Source organism: Numida meleagris, chromosome 2, assembly GCF_002078875.1.
Source record: "Numida meleagris isolate 19003 breed g44 Domestic line chromosome 2, NumMel1.0, whole genome shotgun sequence".
Taxonomy (NCBI): domain Eukaryota; kingdom Metazoa; phylum Chordata; class Aves; order Galliformes; family Numididae; genus Numida; species Numida meleagris.
This window is the reverse complement of record NC_034410.1, coordinates 16,346,095-16,360,498: the sequence shown is the minus strand read 5'-3', so window position 1 is coordinate 16,360,498 and position 14,404 is coordinate 16,346,095. Positions and strand designations below refer to the sequence as shown.

The following is a 14,404-nucleotide window of genomic DNA, read 5'->3' as shown; positions in this document are numbered from 1 at the left end:
GACACTTCAAGCACGGTTGTCCTACATGTCAAAGAAAGCTATACTGAACATACATTCTTCTTCCTGGAAAAATGAACTACAACCCTAAGGTTTAAGATCAAATTAGGGGCAGAAAAATTAGGATGAAAGTTTTACCATGTTGTCTACATTTGCAAGTTCATTTCACAGTCTAGTAATATTCATATACAAGTGCAAGAAGAAAGCCTTGGATTCCAAAACTCTGGAGTTGAATGCATGTTCTTCAGTTCTCCTTCATCTTCCACACACCTGGATACAAACCAAAAATTCTTTCCTGCAGTAAGCACATAAATGAACTTCCCCCAGCATGCAGCCTCAAAGCATGTATCTCTATTTTAAGTTTGAATCTCAAGTGAAGCTAAAAAATAAAGTGTTTTCTGACAACAGCAGTTAATGATACCTTCTTCAGGCCAACTGAAGGCTAATAACAGTTAAAGATATGCATCCAATCATCACAGTACTAAATTCCAAGTAACAGCTTATCTTGGGTCTCAAAGCTTAACACTTCAGTTTAACAATTTCATATATTTTTTAATATATATATTTTTTTTAAAGAAACTGATCGTAGAAGGCGCTACTACAGTTGTAACATTTGCATAAGACAGTTCTCCCTCATACTGTCACACATAAAGGTCAGAGCACAAACTACACAGATGTACAGCAAGCATCCGTGACTGAAGCCCAATTAAACTGTTCGGAAATTGCCAGTTAGAGTTGCCCTTACTGATATCATGGCATGAGCTGCAGTCCAAGAATGCTATTACATGGCAAGGTTTAAGGCCAGAAGTGGAAATCCTGCGTAATGGAACATCAAAATAAATCAAGCATTTTACATAGCACTAATAAGCAATGCATGATTAAGTTGCAGAAGAGACTGCTTGGTAACTATTACTGAAATGCAAGCTGTTTTTACAATTAAGTCTGCATTCACTTAATCACTTTTCTTTGCTGTAATCCCTTTTGTTTCAGGAATAACATGTAGTAAGTAACATCCTAGTATCTCTTTCACAGATAGCTGTTATATAAAACCACACGTGGGCTTAGATCTAAATAATTAGCTATTTGTGCTAAGAATTTAGAGACATTTGATTCAAAATATTTTTAAAAGTTTCACATAAAAGATTATTTTCAGTTATTTTATGTCGCTCATTCTAGAATAATGAGCACCCATTTTAGTGCAGCCCTATGCATGCTCAAGAGGTTGCATAATTTCTTTTTCATATTTTCCACATCGTGGCCATGAAGCTTCAGCATGTATAAAGCCTACTGAAAGGTAAAAAGCCAAGGAGGAAACAAAGATTTATTTATTCAAAATCAGCACTCCTTACTCATTATGAGAAATTAAATCTCGTTCCTGCCACAAGCTGCCAAAAAGCAATACTTTCTGCTTTCTGCTCATCATTGACAGAGCTTTGAATGTATCAGACAGGGGCGTTCCCTCATCCATTTCCTTGGCAGTTAAACTCCCTCTGGCGGAAAGACAACACCCAATGCACCAGGACCCTGGTACACCCCAACCTAACAGAGCATCTTCCAGCTCTCAGTTGTCAAAGGAGAAAAATCACACAGTCCCAGTGCATGTGATCTTTGTAAACCTAACTGGAAGTGATCTTCATTCAGCTAACAGCAACTGCACTACATGCATCTACTGTGCAAATTCAGACTCAGAACATATCTTTACTACATTGTTAATTAATGCACAATTCCACCCCCGTCTCAACACTCACACCCTCTGGGCACAGAAATACTTACAGTTAAAACTGCTTATTATCATGAAACCTCCTGTAGCCTAAAATACACTCATCATTCACTCCGAAACTAGGTTAACAAAATGAATATTAGCTTGCATAGAAGTAAACCAAGTTGTATTTGCAGGCATCATTACTTGCATTCCAGTATGGCCAGCTTTGTGCAGCTGTATCTTTCACTGGTTTACTTTAGTAATGCAGCAGAAGATGAACTCATATGTTTAATTTCTCCAGAAGTACAGATAAAAACAGAGGTGCAGTTTCACATAGGAGTAATAAAAAAAGCACACACAGTGAATAAGTATATAAGTTTACTGAACAGAAACTGAAATACAGCCCATTAAGACAAAAAAAAGTAAATTAAAAAAAAGTTTACAAAACATAGAAGACTCCAGTCTGAGTAAATGGTCAACAGCCAGGCTAAGCTGCAGCTCAAGCTGACATCCAGGCAGTAAGGTCGTTTTGCTAAAAGAGCTCAGGTATTTCTTTGAGTACAAATACTCCCTTAAAATTATGTTATTCAAATTAAAACGTGACCTTCGAGAACGTAAACTGATGCCTGAGCTTTTACTTCAGAGATTCAACATCAAAAATAAGGAAATAAAAATGAACCACCACATATTTAGAAGGCTCAAGGCAAAAATTCACTGGCTTAAAGGCAGCATGGACTCAAGAAATCTTTATAATGAAGTCACTAGACTAAATACCTGAAGAAAGTAAGTCTGAAAAAGCATAAGAAACATTCATAATCAAATGCAAGACAACTACAAAAAAGCAGTTGATTGCAACAAGCAAGTTCTTCCTAGCCAGCACAAAGCTTTCATAATTGTATGCAAATCTTGTAATTAGACAATTCCACAATTGCCACCTTCAAGAACTCATGAGATCAAAACAGAACCTACAGAGTCACAAGAGTAACGTATTTTGCTTCAACTGCTGCTCTAATTAACATTAAATAGAATTACAACATTTGATGAACATATAATTTCATCATAATTTATAATTTATGACCTAACCTTCATTCTACTTCCATTTGCCAGCTGTGATAGCAAGTCAATGCCACCTTCAGTCTGACAGGGTAAAAAATCAGTTCACATGGTGAAGTCGAAAGGGAAGCTTTCCTGCCACTTTCTGAAACACCAGAGAGGAGTACGCTTTTACCATAACCATCTGATTCGCAAAGTAAGAGAATTCTAACCTGCTCACTTCTCCCTGATGAGAGGCAATTTTAAAAAATGACTATTTTTAAACAGAAGACTGGAATTAAGGAACTATTAACATTTCTCATGGAGTTACACTTGGGGCTAACAACATGAGTTCTCCAATCTCTCCAAAACTAGACATAAAAAACAATTTTATTCAGCTGCCAACTCTGGACTCATCCTCTACAATGCTAGGTTGGAATACTGCTCCTACAAGGAACACAGCCAGCATCATTCTAAATCTTGTAACATTGAATTTGTTTTTAAGCTGCTCTTTGCAGGCCAGACAGAAGCACTACACTGCTGCATGATTTCTCTTGAGATGAAAATGACATGACAGAATTGACTATCCTATCTACCCAACACACTCTAAGACAGCAACAAGCACATCACTTACCTGTAGCCATTAAATAAGACAGACAAATAAAAACATCCGAGACATAGAAGACAAAGAAGTGCAACACTGACAAAACTTTTTTTGGAGGGGAGGGTGGAGGGAGGAAGGCGAGGTGGGAGAGCTATCACATCTCTCTTCCTTTCTCTTTGACCTGCTGAGCACAAAGTATTTGGGGACACAGTACAACATGGTTCTTTCTTGCAAAGCCTCTCCTAAGAATCTGCTTCCTAACAATATGCTATTTCTCCTCCTCAGGGCATCCAAACCATGCTCAGAAAACCTCGTAACACAGGAAATGAATAAAAAACAGGGTTTTCTTAACATTATGCGGAGTATCTTTTGAAGAAAAAAATCTAAAAAATAATTTAAAAAAACAAAACAAAGCAGAAAATCATTCCCTCAAACATCTGTCCACCTACCAGGATAGCTGCAGCAACTCCTGGCCCTATTCTGCACATAGCTAAGGAGACTGAGATCCATACTATATATTATCACTCCCTCTGTGAAATAGCTTACTTACAAAGACAGATTTTTATGTAGATACGACTCAAGGGCAAGGGAACCCCGCCCTCAAGCATGAAGATCTACAAATATGCTTCTTGATATCCAAGGCACTTGCACTCCATATGGTTCAACAATGCAGAGGTACTGAGTCTTGGGACAATTTTCAGGCAATGGGAGGAGAAATATGCACAACCAGCAAGACAAATGCTTCCAAATGATCAAAAAACCCAAACTACTCAAAAAGAGATAGCGAAAGGTACAGCAGAACTTGAATTTATTAACAGATTTAATTTAATTAAATATGAATCATTAAAACTGTCAGGAGTACGTTTAATGAAGTGCAGCTGAAGACAATTTTGGATTTTATAATCTGCAAACTGAAAATCACGCATAGTAAGCATTTCTCCATTAGCAATCCACTGCAAAAAAAGGAGTCTAAAGGTCTCAGTCAAGCCCCATAAGATCTTAATTTCACCCACTGTCAAGCATGAAGTAACTCAACTAAAAAAACACCGAACAAAACATATTGCCAAAGATGAACCTCTAAATGAGGAGAACAAGAAAAATAGTTCGCTTCAGTCATTTAGCTTAGAAACACCTGGCACTCAGTTCCGTGATTCAGGAAAAATACGTTCTGTTATTATTCAAAACACCTCTGGTATTTCGATTAGGCAACTCTCAGCTTCAACCACTTGGCTAATCCAGTCTTAACTCCATTGTCAAGCAAGAGGAGACCAGGAGAGAGAGTCATCTGGCATTTTCATGAAAAACTTAACAATTTCACCTTAAATACATGCTTTCTCAAAAAGTATTTTCCCACTACATTAGTTGCCAACACTATGATTTTTTCCAATTCCCTCAAATCTAAAAATAAACCTTTTCAAGTTACAAATTTAACGTACGGTTAAACAGTCTAGAGAAATTAATTCAGTTCCTATATACACATACCACGGCATAGCTGACACCGGAAGGGACCTCTGGAGGTCACCTGGTTGCCCAGGACAGTGTCCAGGTGGCAAGCAGAGCCATTCAATTAATAGCTGTCGTGAACTATAGACTCTCCCTATAATCCATGGAAATTACACTCACACAGCTCTTAGGATTTTTATTAAAAGTCAACGATTATTTGAAGTCATTAGCAGTCACTGAGAAGCCTTATACATGTGACAAATTGGAAGGCCACTGTTAAATGTTCTAGAAGTGGGCATGTACATCCAGCTCACACCTCCATCAAAAACTAATCTAGCCTTCTGATAGCATTGTCATCATTCAGCAGTAAAAAATAAGTTAAAGATGCACAAAAAAGGACAACTCGATTTGGCACCATCATTCACCATGTTATCCACCTCTTTTCCTCTTACTCCTATCCCACTGTCTTATACCTTCAGACTGTATCATCCCAGCAATCTATTGACCTTTCCAAATATTTGTGTTCACATTCATTTATCCTGTCCCTTATCTGCACTGTTCCCATCATCACAAGCACAATTTATTTCACAACAGACTGAGCTTTAATCGATGATGTTAGAAACCTTGGGATTAAATTAAATCCTGGGAGGACACAAACCACATTACCGAAATCACCATTCTGTTTAAAGAAATAAGACATCAAAACCACATGAAGTATTACGTAAGTGGCAGTTAGAAATAAAAAGTCCTTCCTGCATTTTTTCCATCATTCTCCCCAAAACATCAAAACAGACTAATACACAGCTGACGGAGCTCAAGCAATAAATTGCACTTTTTTAGCTTAGAAAACTGAAGGACAGAAATTTTAAACCCAAGTCAGACACAATAAAAAAGTCTAGTGATCACTATTTAACAATCTAAAAATGCCAGTGAAAACAGATGTCTGAAGTCTCACTAGCAGGTGCATACTTATTAGAGTCTCTAAAGAAAAGGAGACTGAAACTTATTATACCTAATTCACTTCTCTTTTTTTTTTCTGGGAAGCTGCCAGTTGCTATAGATACCTCCATAAAAAACAGGAGATAAGAACACTATATTAAAAAAAATGTGATACTGGATTGTAATGATTGCTAGACTTCCAGGCATTGTAATAACATAGCTTAATTCTAGTATTAAAGATGAAGTTCATTTCAGAGGCTATTACAACACACTTAGCAATGACAAACATTAAAAAAAAGTACAAGAAATCATAGCCATTCAATATGCACTAAACTTGTATTTTGTCAACTACAGCTTCAAGGAGTGTTTGAAGGATGACATTCACTGTATCAATGCAACAATAAAATTGCTCAAAGGGAGATGGCTTCCTCCATCACCACATGCCACAAGTTGACAAAGCAAACATTTATTATAAAATGCTATTGTTTTAATATACATATATATTTAATATATTACATTAGATGTAGTATATTAAATGTAAATAATATATGTTATTATTGAGTATATTTAGATATCTCTGTATATAAAATCCTCCCAAAAGGTTGCCTGCGTAGGTCTGTGTGCAAACCCTGACTTGTAAGCTCTCCAATGACTTCCCATCCATCTACCACAATGCAATGCTCCATGCATCCCTTCTGCCCTCTCACAGAAACAGTCACCTTGATCATCCAGCATGTTCTTCCCATGGTGCTGCCTGTGCACATCCCACGGCAGCACTCCAGCTCACTCCTGTGAGCTATCCCGCTGTGTCTCTGTGATCCTAATGAGATCCTAGCCCTGCAACTACATGCAGGGTTTCAATTCCTCCTCCTGTGTGTATTAGTATACAGGCACTTCAAGGAGCCATTCAGAGAAGTTTCAGTTTTCTCCATCATTCTGTCCTGAAGGCATTTCCTTATCTATGTGCATAAACTTGGTGGTCCCCTTCTGTCCTGACTGTTGGCCATGAGGTCTTCTCCTGTCCACATTGTCCTGATCCCTTTGCTTGCCAACTCAGTCTCCATCTTCCTCAGTCTTCATCTCCTTCCCAAGTCTTTTCTCATTCAGAGCTCTTCTGAATTTTCCTCTAAATGCTCTGAAATCTTACTGCTTACTAAAAGCAAGATTAAGCCGGCGGCATGATCTGAACATATGCTTTAAAAAGCTGCATGAAAATTCCATACCAGAACATAAAACCATATGAAAATATCCAATTCACTGATACATTAAAGCTGGTATATGTTTTTATTTTCTGCCCTCTACCTTAATTAGGTATTCAGCATCTTAAAAGAAAAATTTAGTGCTTTCAGTAAGAGGTAATAGTAAGAGAAAAGCTTTTCTCTGCATTCACCTACCTAGTGTGTAAATGCTGAAAGCTGACAAAAAAAAAACAACTCAGCTTTTAAAGGTAAGTTTAACCTGTGAAAAGTGTAAAGCAGACAACTAGAAATTTTAACTCAAAATCAATACCAGAAAGCTGACAATTTTGCACTGGCACACATCACTTCACAAAAATGAACAGCTCAAATGCCCTCAGCTTAGTCTTCAATAGAGGAAAGCTCAAGTGAATTACCACCTACAGACTTCAAAAGAAAAATGTTTGTGATATTTTCACTGTTAATTAATTCACAGGTTCACAGAGACAAGTTTTCTAACCAAGCTCGAAGGCAAACGCATGAAATTAGCCACTAGATGGCTCCTCCGCACACCCACCAGGCACTAGGCCCGTCCCCGAGCTGGGGAAATCGCCAGCGCTGGGGCAGCACAGCACACACCTTGCAACCCCAAAGCGGCTCCACTTCTCTTCCATTCTTCATCGCTTTAAGCAGCCTTGCGACAATCCTTCAGAGAATTTCTGGCATACCTGCTTTTGCTAAATCAACGTGACTTTGTGAATATGGAAAATGAGACAAATAGTTCTCTTGATTTTCTCCTCACAAGCTAACTGTTCTCCTCTTTTGTGGAAAGGAACAACTTGCAGCAATGTAAACAGGAACAGTTTAACAACCACAGCCCTCTGTTCAAGGTCACACTGAAGTCTGGGAAAAAAAAAGCTTAATGTTTTTTTCCCACCTCATTATTTTTTTAAGGTGTACTACACACACGTGGTAGGTTAAGTCCTAGGGACACCTATACCTGCTGCCTCTGCCATTTCTTCTCCCTCCGAATAGAGTGCAAGCTCAACTTTTTCTTCCTGTTATTGTGAATATACTTATCTTCCCTGTTTCGTGCCCTCTGATCCGTATTTCAAGGCATACAGTGAACTAAGTAGCTATAAATAAGCAATAGCTGTGCTATGATTCATAGTTTAAGTAGCTACACAAAGATTTCCAGAAAGCCATCTTGCTCCACCTGCACAGGTCTCAAAACAAACCACATAAATGCTTGTTTACTGCCAATCCTCTACTACAAAACAGATCTCAGATGAACATTTTAGGCAGCAGACACAGTTGCATCTTTAGCTGATCCATCTCTCCCCTCTATGACAAGAACTATGACTATGAACACAAACTGCAGAACTTCTTCCTCTACAACACAACTGACATTTCCATGCTCATCTGACAGAGGACTGACTGCATTCCCTTCCTAAAGGGATCTACCTCTTCATTTGTCAAAATGGATAAAAGTGGTGGCAAATTTAGGGGGCAGAAGCGGAATTATGAGGAATTGGAAGAGACTGACTTCACTGCTTAACATGGTGGTAAACGCAAATGAGCAAGACCAGAAGGATGACATGCACAAACATATTATTGTTCCCAAGACAATAAAATTCAGTTAAATTGTTCCTCAGAATGCTTCCGATATATCACAGTTGCAAAAGAAGCCTGAAACAAACTTCCAAGATGTCTACTTTAGAACTGAATGAGGTATTTTTTAAGAGTAAGCTGAAACCAGGTACTGTTCTCTGCTACAACATAAAGCAGATTGCAACCCGCTAGTAAAATCAGCATTCACTGTGCAGTTTCTGATCAAAGGTATCCAGGTTTAAACGGCCCTATCCTCAAAGAACTGCACTGGAATGCCACATTAAGTACAAACTAAAGCACTGCACATTACACTTGCACTGCATTTAATCCTACATCCTTTGTATACCTTATAATTGTGACAGAATTGTAAAAATGGGATGTAGGACTGAGGTCCCCACCTGAAAAACTAATTTCCTAACTCATCATAACATTTGTTATCCCTGTAATGAAACAAAAATACGCCAGCAAAAAAAAAAAAGGCATGAATGTGGGAACAGCTAAATGCTGAAGAAAAATTTTAATTAGGTGAGACTGAGACGCAGTTCTACTTTGTGAAAATAATTAGTGAATTTTTAAAAAGAAAGCAGACAAAAGCAATGTGAAATGGAGAAAGCTATGAAAATGGAGAGGAACTGACAGACATAACCTAGAAATGTTATTTTTCCATCCCTCCTAATAAAACACAAGACAGTCTTATTCACAAATTTTATCCAACATCTCTGAAAAATATTTAATGGATTTCAGAACGTACATGAAAATGACAAACCACTGAAAATGATTAAATAAATTAAATCAGTACTATTAAATACCAAAGATAGCATTACTAGGCTGCTAAGTCTTATATTATTTCTTAAAGGGTTGTACACCACATGTGGATGTTTGTTTTTCTTTATCACCAGTATTAACACTAGGCTCATATACTTGTGTTGATTCTATCAGAGTGAGTCTCAATGGAAATCAGATTTCGTACCAGCTACTCTCTGATGCATTAAAAAAGTGCTCTACAGTGCATCTACATAAACACAGATACCGCACCCAACCTCTTTATAGTACTTCGCACAGATGAACTGTAAAATCTAAATGCAGAAGAGTGTAAAAACTTTGTCAGTAAAAAGGCAACAACTGTGTTTCTGCCTTTTTGTCAAACATATCACAAAATGGTACGAGCAGCGCCAGTGAAACAGTGTGTATGGCAGTACACTGTAAACAGTAGTAAAGTGTAGCAAATACGTAAGCTAAAAAGGTGCAGCTAAAATAAATTTTCTTCCCTTTGTTCTGTTGTCATGAAATTCACTAAGGATGGTACTTAATAATTTTACATTTTAAACTCTTAGGTAGTTATTCAAGCGTATTACATAGCCGGAGACAAAACGTTCAACATATTCAATCTGTGAAAGAATGAAAACAAAACATACCTTGTCTATTTCCATTCTCTTCATCCTATGGAAAAAGGAAAGAGTGCACATTAAAAATTCACTAAATGGAAAAAATACATAGGCATCTATAAGCAATTTGAAGTGTACTTGTAACCTCAATTGTGCATTTCAGTATTTCATCCTTTTTCACAAACATGCCAACACTGCAGTATTCAGGCTTTAATTCTGAAATTGCAGCGTAATTCCTGTTTACATAGAAAAATTAAACAGTTTCATGAAACATCCTCAAAGAAACAACTTGAAAGGCATTATCTGAAAACAAATGTAGAAAAATATCCAAAACGCTGCCATTGCACTAGTGTTGTTGCAAGTATGTTTCCACCCAGAAGTCAAGCATATGCTGCTATCATCCACACAGTCAAACAGTATGAAAGACATCTTTCTAACACTTCTTTTTTTGTACGCAAGCTCTGAATATTCTTAGTGAAATCTGAAATATCGAGATTGTTTTGCCTTCAGTACTTCTGCTAGAGGAAAAATACATACCCCATACTCTATTTAATAAAAACTTTGAAAACTCTCCTTCTGGTCATCTCACTGTATTTTATAATCCTAACTACCATGTATGACCCACAGTCCTTTAAAAAAAAAGCCATACAATTGGAATGTACTGATGGGGAAGGACATGCTTAAAATAGCATATAATTACTTCAGTTACTTTCTCGCTAGTATTTTAATATGAATGAGACTTTTGATAGAGCCTAGATAGTTTCCTATTCAGCAAAATTCTACTGAAATTTTCTAACCGAAATGTTTAAAATAAGGAAATGTGTTTTCTTTCTGAACTGTGAATTCATGGAATAATACATTTTTCTACTAAATACAGGTCCTCCAACTAATACATACTATTTATAAAGTATTTCTAACAGTTCACTTCACCTCTGCTACTTAAATCAGCCTCATCCTGATGGAAACAAAGAGCAAGGTGATGATCACAGAAATAATCTTCACATGTACATTCTCTCCCACGTTTAAATGGACCAATTTTAAATTTCTAGGCTTTTTGTATTAAAGACAAATTACAACCCTTTTCATATTAAATATTCTCAAAGTGATTGAACATTGATCTGAGCATACTATTCCAGAGAGGAAGACTTCATGAAAGATAGATCTACATACGAGTACTGTACTGCAGAGTGAGACAGTTGTCTTTCCTAGGTGCAATTATTTCTTTCCTGACACACAGAAGTTAAGTACAGTCTGCATCTCAACACACTGCAACGGTATAGAAGTTATCAGGGTATATGCTGGAGCCTTAAAAGAAAGATAACTACGAAATAAATACATAAGTAAAATAAATTTTAAAAAAGAAAGGAGTTAACAGAATTCTGGTACTGATTTGGCTTTTTAAGAGCAATGACTGATGATTATCATTATCAGTATCTCCTTAAGTTGAGCGGTCTTGTCTGCTCTCTACTTAGGTTAAAAAAAAAAAGCATGCTATTAGACAAACACTGCTAAAATTTATCATTATAGCCCTTGAACATCTGTGACAGTCAGATTGTTTTCAACTATGTAGGATCACCTAACAGAACAACAGCAAAGAACTGCTTGAGGTCTATCACCTGCATGTATTTAGTTTCCACCCAATTGTCAAGAAAAAAGCCATCTTTAGGACTTTGAATATTAGAGCTCATAAAAATATAGGCCGTGCACAGGGCAGGCTACCTGCCCTGTTCCACTGTTCCACATGTGGAAAGTTAGCTAACATAGAATTGCCAGCATGTATGAAACACTGCACTGGCTTTGTCAGTTTGTCATTCGGTACACAAAGGTCTGTTAAAAGACACAGCTGCAAACCATTAGTTTTTCACTGTACCAAGCTAATGAACTCAGGCCTTTAAAAAAAAAAAAGGAATACTTTGTAACACAAATGCTTGGAAATTAGCTTTCTCTCTTATGTTTATCTTCTTAAACACTGCAAGACAATATGATATGCAGCTTCCACTCCAACAGTGAAGACATAGTTTATCACTTACCAGCTTCTCAGACTGACTCAATCTAGAGAATGAACATACAAAAAAACGTCCATTCACAACCTCACAGGGCAACCTGTACCAGTGTCTCACCAGGTTGCCCCGTGAGGCTGTGAACGGTCCCCTCCCTGGAAGCATTCAACCTGGTCTAGATCATGGGTTATTCTTGAATGTGGAGCTATTCCCCATTTACTGTTTGCCGTGTGGCCCCCCAACAAGTGTAACTAAGTATTTTTGCCAAAATAAAATTTATTAAGCTGCAGTCTCAATTTCCAAGATAATCTTTCACACTGTCCTTCCTACCAGGGAGGCTGTCCCTCCCCGGTAGCTCTTTAGCTACCAGAGCACATGAAAGGTCTGGAGCACAAGTGTTATGAAGAGTGGCTGAGGGAACTGGAATGGCTCAGTCTGAAGAGGAGAAGGCTCAGAGGAGACCTTATCACTCTCTACAGCTCCCTGAAAGGAGGTTGAAGCGAGCTAGGTATTGGTCTCTTCTCCCAGGTAATAACAACTGTGACAGGACATGAGCAAATAGCCTCAAATTGTGCAGGGGACACAGAGTAGAGCCACCCTGGGCTCATATAAGGGCCAGCTACTGAAAGGAGAACATCTCTTGGACTGCAGCTGCTTCCTAAGCAGCTCTGCATAGCCAGAGAGCCACTTCACACACTGGGCAAGTTCAACTCCTCTTTCTGTGACTACTGGCCCACTTGTGATACTTCTCCTGGTATCACCAACAACCTATCAGAAGCAGTTTTGCTTTTTTGTGAGTAGAAGATAGGCAAAATGGGAGCGTATTTACAGAAGCAAATTCACTGTTAAGTCCCACCTTCTTTATTTTTTGTCATTTCAATTTCTGGTTAATAAGAAGTACACTAGAACTTAGCATAGTAACTTGAATTTGACCTGGACCTCCTATATTATGTATACACCAAACATTAAAATAAAGAACTCAAAAGCTGAGTCTGCAGTTGCAAGTAACCCATGACCTGAAATATAGAATATGAGTATTTAGTATCAAAATATGTGGAGATACTGCCCTAAATTGATTACAGTCAGTTACGTTCGATGACTTTACAGGCAGCAAGTGAAACCTCCTTTCCAGTTACATGGAAATGTAAATGGAGAAAACTAAGCTTTAAGGAAGCCTCTCACATGCAGTTATCCAGGTCACTGTCACCTTGGAACCAAGGCATGAACTTTTATTCTTACTCTTACCCTGCTTATTCAGATGGGACACAAGTGACATTCACACATACCTCAGGTGGCCGACAGTGCTGCTTAGAACACTGGCTCCAGCTGTCAGGACAGAAACAGGAGTTTCTCACTGATGACACTGGAAGTCTATGAAAAAGGGATGCTACAGTTTTGTATGTCTAAGGTCCAGAAATATCTACTACTCAAACTCTAAATACCTCTTGGCTAACAAAGCTTCATCTATTTTATTCAGGCTTTAAACAATTCTTTCTTTTGGGAAAAATCAGCAATATCATTCAAAACAAAGCTTTTCTACTATTCTGTTTTTCTTTCTAGCATTGAAACAAAATAACCTCTTGCAATATTTAGAGGCATCCATGGTACTGATCATGTAGCTAGAATTTCACGTGCTTGACAGTAAGCTGGACTTACTGTCTGTACAGAAGTGACTCAATACTTTAACTGGTGTTTTGTACTTGCTGAACAACAACAAGAGGATCCTAGGCAGCTCTCCCCTTATTTAAAAGCAAAGGTAGAATGTGCTTCCACTCTATGTTAATTACTATGTGAAGGTACATTGCCCAAAGAAATGAAGGTGACTCAAGACAGATGCTACTAGGTGCTAATATATTAAACGATAAGTGTGTTTTGTGACTCTTAGTCAGCCCTAACAGCTTCAAGAAAGATCTACCAAGACTTCTTTCTTGTAGCAAGCTCCAAAGGACAGGTAAAAGGACTTCAAATGAACGTAGTTTTTTACTAGACTACCAACCAAAACACTGAACTTCTTAAATTCAATCAAAAATCCAACACCTCAACTACATCTATGCAAAATATATATATATTTTTTTTATGAAGCAATACCTACTCTTCTCCACTCAGTACAGCCTTTGAGGAGAGTTCTTTGCTTCCAAGAAAATTCACTCCAGTGGCTTTCCAAGTTGCAGTCCTCTCTGGCCTGTAGCAAGCTTTTCTTTCCATTCCCACTCTTAGCATGCCCTGCAGTCTAGAAGCCTTATGCTCTGTCCTAGATGTGCTCAGTGTTTCCCCTACGTATTCTCTCCAAAGAACTTCACCTGACCATGTCAACAGTCTTCTTTTAGATAAGTTTTTAGTTCTCTTTACTGCCACTACCAGTTTATATTGAATTGCAATAAGGTTAAGAAGTACTAGAGCAACACTGTCTTGAAAGAAATCTAAGCTACAATGCAAAGCCATCCCTGAAGTAAACGAAGACCTCTGCACTGATCTAGAGGGAAAGTGACAGCATCAAGCTGACACTTCCAACAATA

General features: G+C 37.8%; 1 protein-coding gene across 4 annotated transcripts in view; it reads right to left on the bottom strand.

The window, feature by feature from the left end:
- ARHGAP21 (Rho GTPase activating protein 21) overlaps window positions 1–14,404 on the bottom strand; it is a 120,389-nt gene that overhangs the window by 56,552 nt on the left and 49,433 nt on the right. For all 4 annotated transcript variants that reach the window (XM_021388013.1, XM_021388012.1, XM_021388011.1 and 1 more), the window contains one exon: window positions 9,919–9,943. In XM_021388013.1, coding sequence (XP_021243688.1) covers window positions 9,919–9,943 — 25 coding nt within the window. The remainder of the gene's footprint in view (window positions 1–9,918; window positions 9,944–14,404) is intronic.